Source organism: Saccopteryx bilineata, chromosome 4, assembly GCF_036850765.1.
Source record: "Saccopteryx bilineata isolate mSacBil1 chromosome 4, mSacBil1_pri_phased_curated, whole genome shotgun sequence".
Lineage (NCBI taxonomy): Eukaryota > Metazoa > Chordata > Mammalia > Chiroptera > Emballonuridae > Saccopteryx > Saccopteryx bilineata.
Window position 1 is genome coordinate 63587210 of NC_089493.1, and position 11125 is coordinate 63598334.

Here is an 11125-nt window from a genome sequence, read left to right on the forward strand (position 1 = left end):
TGGAAACTCAAGAGACCTCAAATAGCCAAAACAAGTTAGAAAAAGAAAACTGGTACACTTTCTGGTTTCAAAACTTACTACAAAGTGATAATAGTCAAAACAGTGTGGTATTGACATAAACAGACACACAGACCAATGGAATTAAATAAAGAGCCCAGAAATAAACTGTCACATATATGGTCAAATGATTTTTGACTAGGGAACTACCACCAATTTTTAAACAAACAGTGCTAGGAAAACTGGCTATTCACATACAAAAGAATTAATTTGGATACTTGAAACCATGTATGAACTTAATCAAGTACCTAAGTGTAAGACCTAAATAAATAAAATTAAGAGGAACATAGGGCAAAAGCTTAACAACATTGGATATTGTAGGAGTTTTTTGCATTCACACCAAAGGCACAGATAACCAAAAAAAAAAAAAAAGACAAATTGGACTTCATAAAAACTTAAAAATTGTATACTATTGTACTTCAGGATGTATTATGGCTTGGCATAGCGCTAATCCCAACATAGTTACATCACAATTTTTGAGTCTATTCCATACTCAGGAAATGTATTACATCTTTTTCTTCTTTATACCTTATTTTATTTTGTGTGAGGATTTTTTTAGCTTTCTTGTCTTGGATGTCCTGTTTTCTGAACCATGACTTCTTTCCATGTTTACTCCTTATTTCGATCAAAAGGGGTATATCTTTTTTTACTTCTTATGTACTTGAAACTGTTGACTTGCAGATAATTTGGCTGAAGTATATAGGAAACAATTTTACAATGCAGTTCTAAAAGTCTTGTTTTTGGTGAGTCTGATACCATTTTTGCTCTAGTTTCTTTGTGTCCAGGTTATTTAGTTCTTTCTGACCACTTTAATGATTATCTCTGGTGTTTTGAAATTTCTTAGTGATCACCCATCATCCTTTTATCGTTCATTATGATAGGCATTATTAGATAAGCCTTTGCAACTGGGATATTTCTGTTTGGGGGTAAGTTTTTCTGTATTATTTATTTGGTAAAATTTTACTGTCATTTTCTCTTTTTGGAAACTTCTGTTTGATCTGATACTGTACTTCTTACATCAACTCCTCCAACTGTATATTTTCTTTTCGCCTTAAATTGTTTGTATTTTTAGTTCAGTTTTCTAAAATTAATTATTTTAGTGTCATATATTTATTTGAAGAGCTTTTAAAGTTTTTTATTCTTCGATTCTTTCATAGTTTTTTTTCTTCCCCCCTTGTTTAATGGATATAGTAACAACTCATACCTTTCTGGGGATATTAGATATGTATTAATTATATACTATATGTGTTTTTCTTTTGTTCCCAGTAATGTCTCTGTTGTCTCCAAGCTCTTGTTTTATTTCTTTTTGTTGATTTTGATCTTTCTAGTTTTAAAGGATGTCTTCAGTTGTGTTGTGATCCTTATGTATTGGAGAAAGGTAACATTGAAGAGTTCATTGAAAACCCTATGGTTTTTGATGGGGACAAGGGCTGTTTTGCATAGCCATAAAAGTTGTGCACTTAGAACTCCAGATGGCACTATTTGAAATTTGTCATATTAAAAATTAAAATTGTGAAATTTAAAAAATATTATGAAAAAACAAACCCCATAATTTAACATAAATATTTTCTTTTTAATTTTTTTGTTTTTTGTATTTTTTGTTTTTTGTATTTTTCTGAAGTTGGAAACGGGGAGGCAGTCAGACTCCCGCATGCGCTGACCAGGATCCACCCGGCACGCCCACCAGGGGGTGATGCTCTGCCCATCTGGGGCGTCTTTCTGTTGTGACCAGCACCATTCTAGTGCCTGAGGCAGAGGCCACAGAGGCATCCCCAGCGCCCGGGCCAAGTCTGCTCCAATGGAGCCTTGGCTGTGGTAGGGGAAGAGAGAGACAGAGAGGAAGGAGAGGGGGAGGAGTGGAGAAGCAGATGGGCGCTTCTCCTGTGTGCCCTGGCTGAGAAGCGAACCGGGTCTCCTGCACGCCAGGCCGACGCTCTACCACTGAGCCAACCAGCCAGGGCATAAATATTTTCTAAAAAGTAAATATTTACCAGAGCAAACTTAAAAGAATGACATTGTTTTCTACTTTTGCATGTCTCTTTAATGTCGAGTTAAATAGAAGAAAACTAAATCTCATATTTCTCTATTCAGTCTGTTGTGATATGTTGTTTTCGGTGAAGTACAAGAATATCCAGCCTCATCCAGTACTTTAAACATCTTTTCAGATAATTCTGATTATTCTCCTTTGATATTATATCAAAAGTAGACAACTAGAAGTTTTCTTGCAATATGATTTCTTGCAAAAGATTTATTGCAATATGGAATCTGACTCCATATAGCTAAATATTTTGTACTTTGTTACATTAAAATCTATTAATCTGTCTTAGATTTTGATCGAATCTTTTATCCATGTTCATGTCAGGTATTGGTCATTTGGAAAATATGGTTCACTGAATTACTTAAATCTTCCAAGTGTTGGCATCTTATCATATGAAGTAATTATGTCCATTAAGATTATTGTTAATCTCATCAGTGGTGGGCACAAATTTTCCTAAAATTTAAATTTTTAAAATTTTTTTCTTCTTTTCTGAGTAAAGGAGGGGAGATAGACTCCCACATGCGCCCCGACTAGGATCTACCTGGCAACCCCCATCTGGAGCTGATGCTCTGACCATCTGGGATCCATGCTCGCAACCAAGTTATTTTTAGTGCCCAGGCTGATGCTCTCGAATCAATGGAGCCATGGCTGCAGGAGGGGAAGAGAGAGAGAGAAAAGGGGGAGGGGGAGGAATGGAGAAGCAGATGGTTGCTTCTCCTGTGTGCCCTGACTGGGACATCCACATGCCAGGCTGACATTCTACCACTGAGTCAACTGATCAGGGCCCAAAATTTAATTTTTGCTTTAATTTTATTATTGGCAACAAATGCTGTCAGTTGTTTTCTTTGGTGTGACAGGCTTTCTTTGTCAATTTTCAAGAAAATATCTACTAAATAGCAAAGTCAAAATACCCATAGTTTGACAATCATTTTTTAATATAAAAATGATGTTAAATGGAAAAATATGTGGCTAGCTTTAAGCTCATAGCTCAAACACAGACCCAAGCAGTTTCAACAATAGCAGTGCTTTATGCATATATCCTACTTCATCACACAGAATATTAAAAAGATATAATTGCAAGGATTGATACATAGTAAAATTATATAGTATATAATAAAATTTACTGCTGATGTATACTGGTAAGTAATACAATGATTTGTAGTACAGTTTTATGGTGCCACTCTCTTCATTCATGTGAAGATGCTAGCATTTTTATCCACCACTGCTTTTGTTTTAACCTCATGTGCCCCTGAAAATGTTTTGGAGACCCCATGTGTCTGTGAACCATACTTGAACAACTGCTGACACAGATTTGTGTATGTAAAGATTGGCTTCTGTGTTTTCCACCCTACACAGTCTGCATGGGAATTGTTTAGACTTTAACATAAGAAAATTAGGAGCTCAGCTGATTGATTCTTTGGTGGGGTGTATACTTTCAAAATCATTATGGGAAGTCTTTTCTTTGGGGCTGATGTTTTTCTCCGAAGAGGAAATCTTCTAGATTACAGTTGGGGGTGGCAGGATGCAGAGTGATTACCCTGGCTGCTGGCATTCTGGGATCCATGCTGGAAGAGGGACTGTGGGCCCCTTTACTCAGTTTATGGCTTTTTACTTTTATTTGTTTGTTTTCTCTCAGTACCTCATACCTACCTTTTGCTCTGCCTGGTGTTTACAAGTTTATATTGCCTCCAGCTCAGAGTTAACCTTTAGCTTCTGTGGTAGGGTAAGGATAGGTATCTGGATGTGTGAGTTGTAGAAAAAACATTCAGATTTCTCAGCAGTCTTTGTGTTTCAGTTTTAGATTTTAAGTACTAATATAGTACTGAATTCCTCCAAATACCAGATTTCTTGGGTGGCCTGGACAAACTGTCTTCTTACACTTCACACTCGGATGTTTTGCTGTAACTGCCACCACATTATGAAGACAGTTTCCACTCCTCCAGCCACTTTCCATTTAAAAATTTGTTGAAATCTCTTTGACAATAAGTCTGCCTTGGTGTTTTCTTGATCTCTATGTGTGAAAATGTTTTGTTTCTTTGTCCTCATTTTAGCAGGGTTTTGGGAGAGTGAAGAAATAAATATATTTGATTAATAAACTACGAATTTTACAGGCTTGAGTCAATTACTATAGTAGCTAAGAGTTGGATTTAGATTTGAATCTTCACCCCTTATTATGGCATTGCTTTAGGTTCTTAACCTATGCAGTCTTATTTTTCATTTGTAAAAATGGAGTTTATGATAATCTAATACGAGAATTAAATGAGATAGTGAATGTAAAGTTCCTAACATACTATGTGATTCATATGTGCTTAATAATTAGTTATTATAAAATGTTACACTAACTTTTGGTTTTATTGTATTCTTTCCGCCCCATAAAAGATTTGAAATAAGCAAAATATTTAATTTATAATTTAATATTACTTCAAGTATGGAAAGGTTTATCATGACTCCAAATATGAAATGATAATTTCAGAAATGTTTTTAAGTGTCTGTACTTAATATGTTTGTATAAAAAAGACTAAATGAAATTTGTTCAAATTTCTGTTTAACTAGTTTTCTTACTCAACTAAAGTTGACCCCTGAACTACCTGTGGGTTAAGAGCACCGAACCCCACACAGTTGAAAATTCATGTGTAACTTTTGCCATACCCCAAACTTAAATGTAGTACAGTTGTTCCTTGGTATCTGCAGTGGTTGGTTCCAGACTCACTCCCCCTCAATGGATACCAAAGTCCATGGATGCTCATGTCCCTATGTAAATGGTGTAGAACATTGCATACTGTCGGCCTTCCACATCTGTGGATTCCCAACCACAGATTGAAAATACTGTTTTTGATCCAAGGTCGGTTGAATCTGCGGAAGTGAAACCCAGGGATACAGAGTGCCAACTGTATATTTATTGAAGAAAACCTGCATGTAAACGGACCCGCACAGTTCAAACCCGTGTTGTTCAAGGAACTGTGATTGTAATTATGGCCCATATTTGAAACAGTCTAAGGAAAGCAGGTATTCTTATAACTGGATAACTGTTTCATGACCTTGATTCAGAAACTTGTAGTACGAAGAATTTCTTATGGGTTTCTTTAAAAAATTTTTTTTAAATTATACTTTTGATAATGAGAAATATTCTAATACATACATACACATTGTTTTTCTAGTTCCTTGGTATATAAGATTGTACCCTTAAATTCCTTTTATCTGGAAAGTTTAGTGTAATAAAAGTAGTTTAAGCTTGTTCATGAATATAAATGAAAATTATTATTAATCATTTCAGGAAATTGCAAGACCTAATATGGCTGAAGCAGAAACAGAAACATCAAATTCTGAAAGGTAAATAATAAGGAAGAACTGAATCTCTTGATTAATCAGTAAAGGTCTATTAAAATGTTTGTATATGGTATTGTTTTAGTAATGGCATTTAATTAGAATAAAATTTTGAAACTTTAATGCAAGATTAGACTATATAGATCCTTAGTTTTGAAATACTTGTATACATGTAGAGTATAAATTTGTTCAAAAATTTTAAAGTATTTACTAGTAAGTAAAATTTTGGCAGATTTTAATTGCCCTATTAAGTGAAGTTACAAGTTGCTACAGATTACGACATGGGGACAATTATTGCAAGTAGGTAATTTAAAAATCTTAACTATTTAGGTTTTTTTTTTTTTTTAAGTTTATTGGGTGACACTGGTTAACAAAGTTATACAGATTTCAGGTGAACAATTCCACAACATATCACGTCTACACTGTATTGTGTGTTCACCATCCCAAGTCAAGTCTCCTTCCTAAGATCTTTTTATTAAAAAGTATTTTCAAAGAGCTATAAAGCTACTTATGTCGCATTTCAACTTAGAAGTTTCAAAATTTAGGAATTGGTTTTTAAAAATATAATGCTCAGGTAGAACACTAAAGAGCACAAGACATTTCACAATTTTTTAGTAAAAATTTTAACATTCTAATTAGAACATTTTTTTAAAATGCATAATTTTATTTTGCCTTTTAAATTAACTGATTTTCCCATTTCTGTCTTTATTCTGAATATATTTTACAGTATGTTGTTTGTTAATCTGATGAGAGTAACTAATCTGTTGCCTTTAAAAAGAAAATGATGGAATAAGGCCTTATGAAGGTGTTCTTAGACTTAACTGTAAAAATTACCTGGCCCTTTCTTCACCAAACATTTTTTCTAGAACTCTGGAGGTGATGGGAAGCGTTTACCAAAATTCCGCTAAAGAGAAAAAGCAGACAAGTCACTTCTATATTATTTAACATTTTCTGTAAATTGTAGTTAGCCCAATAAAAGCTGAACAAAAATAACAACTATACAAATTTAAATGAGGACAATAGATTTTTTTCAGATGATGTAATTGACCTCCTATAAGATCCAAGAAAATGAGCTAAGAATATTTTCTGTATACCAATAACATGTGATTATGAAATATAATGGACAAAAGAGTTAATTCACAATATTAACAAAAATGAGAAATGTGTAAGGTCTAAATAAGAAACAAAAATTTATTGAGATGAAAATACTATATTAACTTGCATGATGGGCCATTTTCCAAACTAATTTATGAGTTTAATGAACATTTAGTTCAAAATTCCAATGGAATTTAGTTTGGAAACTGACAGAGTTTAAGATTCATATTTTTCTATTAATACCATAATTTATTTAATGATTGCCCTGTTAGGTATTAGGTTATTTCTGTATCTGTTATTAGAATATTGTTTTGATGAATATCCTTGTACAAATATCCTTTACATTTTTAAATGATTAAATTTAGGGAGCAGAGTAGTATATTGTAGGTCATTTGCTCTATTAGATAATGAAGTAGATAGTTAATCTGCAACTGTTAAGACTGTGGTATTGGCTCAAGAAGAGTCATAAAGGCCCTGGCCGGTTGGCTCAGCGGTAGAGCGTCGGCCTGGCGTGCGGGGGACCCGGGTTTGATTCCCGGCCAGGGCACATAGGAGAAGCACCCATTTGCTTCTCCACCCCCACCCCCTCCTTCCTCTCTGTCTCTCTCTTCCCCTCCTGCAGCCGAGGCTCCATTGGAGCGGAGATGGCCTGGGCGCTGGGGATGGCTCCTTGGCCTCTGCCCCAAGCGCTAGAGTGGCTCTGGTCGCGGCAGAGCAACGCCCAGGAAGGGCAGAGCGCGTTGCCCCTAGTGGGCGTGCCGGGTGGATCCCGGTCGGGCGCATGCGGGAATCTGTCTGACTGTCTCTCCCCGTTTCCAGTTTCAGAAAAATACAAAAAAAAAAGAAAAAAAGAAAAAAAAAGAAGAGTCATAAAGACAGATAAGAACAAAATGCGCATAGTAGAGAAATGGCCTTATAAATATAATTTAGTAAATGATAAATATTTGATACCATGGTTTGATATTTGTCAGTTCATTAGGAAAAAATATAAATTTCAGGTAGATTAATGTAAGGAATAAGACATGTTATTATTAAAAAAAAGACATGTTATTAAATTTGTTTTTGCTAAAATAAGCATTGTTACACTTAGATAAAGGGTAGAGATCCTTTTAGAAATCTTATTGTTTTTTTATTCACTAAATCATTGGTTCTCAACCTGTTATGTATCGGAAAAATACATATCTCCGATGGCTTTAGGCGACCCCTGTGTTTTGGTCGTTCGACCCCCGCCAGGGTCGTGACCCAAGGTTGAGAACCACTGCACTAAATAGTTTTTATTAACTCATCAGGATAAGAGTAAACATATAGACAAACACTCATAAATGTGTACATATACAAACACATCTATGTATAGATGCAGGAATGTTTACATATATTTTTCAGGTTTATTTTATTTTTTTTCTGAAGTTGGAAATGGGGAGGCAGTCAGACAGACTCCCTTATGTGCCTGACCAAGATCCCCCCCCCATGCCCACCAGGGGGTGATACTCTGCCCAACTGGGGCGTTGCTCTGTTGCAACCAGGGCCATTCTAGCGCCTGAGGCAGAGGCCACAGAGCCATCCTCAGCGCCCGGGGCCAACTTTGCTCCAGTGGAGCCTTGGCTGCGGGAGGGGAAGAGAGAGACAGGGAGGAAGGAGAGGAGGAGGGGTGGAGAAGCAGATGGGCCCTACTCCTGTGTGCCCTGGCTGGGAATCAAACCCGGGACTCCTGCACGCCAAGCCAACGCTCTACCACTGAGCCAACCGGCCAGGGCTTTTCAAGTCTATTTTTATGTTTTCTTAAATTAAGTTGTTAAATGTTAGAGAAATGTTTGTGAACGCTTATCTGATTTTGGGTAGGAAAAGATACTGTAACCTTAAGAGAATATCTAAATCAAAAAAAGAAAAATTGTTTTTTTCAATATATATTTATTCCTTATTGAGGTACTCTCAGAAATTAATAAAAGCGCTTAAACTTTAACTAAAAACAGGTAAGGATGTTAACAGATAAAAATGATAACCAGGACTAAAGCCAGTTGATAGGTCTACTTTTAACACGTGACTGGTGTATTTTTATTCTCTTGCCTCAGAAAATGGCTCTGTCCTAAATTGTAACACCATGGCAAGGACTATGGATCTGGATTTTTCCCCTTTATGAAAGGGCAAGTGAGCCTTGATTTTTAAAAAAATTTTAGAGCCTGTCTTTATTTTGATAATGTTCAAAAACATTGTATTATGAAGGGAATAGATAATAAATGACTTTATTTTTTTCAGTAAACATGATAAAGCTTCTTCAGCAGAAGAAAAAAATGGATGTGATGCAAATTCATTTGAAGGCTCTTCAGCAACAGAAAATAAAGAAAGCATAACAGTTTCAGATAAGGAAAATGATACCTGTCTTGAAAACAAGGAAACCAGCTCAAAGAATATCTTCAATTATGATTCAAACATTGGTGAAGACAAAGTGGAAAAGGAGAAACAAATAGAACCTGTTTGTGAGGAAACAGAGTTGAAGATGTGCCAAAGTTCAGAAAGCATAATTTCAGGTGATCAGATTAAAGATCAAAACTCCAGTGAAGCTAGGTTTTCTTCAAAAAATATTAAAGATTTGCAGTTAACATCTTGTGACGTTAGCATTGATCAGTTTTTGAGAAAAAGAGATGAACCTGAATCAGTTAGTTCTGATGTTAGTGAGCAAGGCAGTATTCATCTGGAACCTTTGACTCCATCAGAGGTACTTGAGTATGAAACTACAGAAATTCTTCAGAAAGGTAGTGGAGATCCTTCAGCCAAGTCTGATGAAGTAGTATCTGAACAAACAGATGATGGTCCTGGAGAAAACAACCCTAGCACAACAGAGACAACAGTAGACCTAGCAGATAAAAAGAAAGAAGTTGAAGTTAATTAAGTCATTCTCAGTTTCAGTGTACCAACAATAAGAGCATTTGAGACAGTGCTATCAGGTGAGCTCAATAGGTCTGTTACAGAGTTCAGAAATAGAAAAATATGAGGGAGGTCATTCATACACATTATCTGTATGTTCATCCTAGGACCTAGGTTATGATAGAAGTCAGATCAATAATAGCATGATTAGAGGTTTTAAAACACAAATAGTATTTTAATGAAAGTTAAGTTTACAATAGAAAAGCTTTATCTAACAGTTCTCAAGGAAATGGAATTTGGTTACCAATATGAATTGATTATTTAAATATTACTTATATTTATAAAGTATTGAGACTTCTATCAGTCCTAAGCTAAAAATCCTTATTGCCTATATATGCTTCTCAAAGGAAGAAATGTGGAAACCATGTACATTTTGGGAATAATTGATTTAAAATAAAGGCTAATTGGCATTGTTAATGAAAGTGGAATTTTGGGCATGATGTTGGTAAATGATTAGAGTGTGAAATTTATAAATCTTTTGAGAATTTGGATGAACATAAACTTAATTTTGGATATAATATAACATTCCAGACAGTGTGAAGCATGCAAACAGAATATTTGAATCTTTGTACCTCCGTACAGGTGTTAGCCTGCCAGGCTGTAAGCTTTCCTTAATTAAACTTTCAGTGAAAGTGAAATACTAAAATATAAATCTATATTTGTGTTTTTTGTCAGTGTGAGCTGTGCAAAAATCCCTTGATGTATTAGTTGTATAAAGTAGAAACCCATTGTTGAAACTCCTGTAGCTGTTATACTTTTAATATTGTTTTAATGATCTTTAGAAATAGATCCATAAAAATGGTCTGGAAACCAAACCAAAGTATTGTACAATGTAGATATTGTAAAGCAGTAAATTGAAAACATGTCCTGGCATGAATTCAGCCGTGTTTAAGTTACTTTTTCTTTAATTGTAAAATACAAACTTCAAATGGGACCTAAAGCAGTGATGTAAAAATTTGGTTTGGGATATTTAGTCTAATTTATCCATAAGATGGCTGCTAAATTGATTTTTCAGTTGTTTTTTATCATCTAGAAATTTACAATTCTAGAAGTTAATATGAATAATAGTAGTTTGCTTTAAAGTACTAATAAATTTTTATTTAAAATGCTACATTTTTACTTCTTAAAATGTACTTTGAATTCTTTTGCTTCACTGAATATTAAATGTTTTAAATATCTATTAAAATTCTGCTGTATATAGTAGTTTTTGAGTAAATATTTGCAATAAAAATATGTCCCTGAATAATTATCTTTTTCAGAAAACTGCTTCAGTCAGATTGCCTTTGGCACCTTTAGAAACTGTATGCCTGTTCAAGGAAATTTCATGTTTATATATAAAGTTAGTGGTAGGATTTTATTCTGTATTCTTTAGTTTTGATATATGATATACCATATTTTTCACTCCATAAGACGCACCTGACCATAAGACACACCTAGGGTTTTAAGGAGGAAAATAAAAAAAAAAATATTCTGAACCAAATGGTGTGTTAAAATATTTAATAAAATAACGTATTTTTTGCTCCATAAGACGCACGGGCATTTTCCCTCCACTTTGGGGGGGGGGTGCATCTTATGGAGCGAAAAATATGGTATTTTAAATTAGTACTTAAAATATAGAAGGAAATAATGCTGATATTTACAGAGAATAGATTTGTTTTCTAAGTTCTTCCACTCAAGAGAAATGTAATT

General features: G+C 34.6%; 1 protein-coding gene across 4 annotated transcripts in view; it reads left to right on the forward strand.

Annotated features, from left to right (window-relative positions):
* The window catches only part of ZNF280D (zinc finger protein 280D), a 141405-nt gene extending 131288 nt beyond the window's left edge, over positions 1-10117 (forward strand). For all 4 annotated transcript variants that reach the window (XM_066276142.1, XM_066276140.1, XM_066276141.1 and 1 more), the window contains 2 exons: positions 5370-5425; positions 8768-10117. In XM_066276142.1, coding sequence (XP_066132239.1) covers positions 5370-5425; positions 8768-9401 — 690 coding nt within the window. In that variant the 3' untranslated portion in view covers positions 9402-10117. The remainder of the gene's footprint in view (positions 1-5369; positions 5426-8767) is intronic.
* The last annotated feature ends 1008 nt before the right edge of the window (positions 10118-11125 follow it).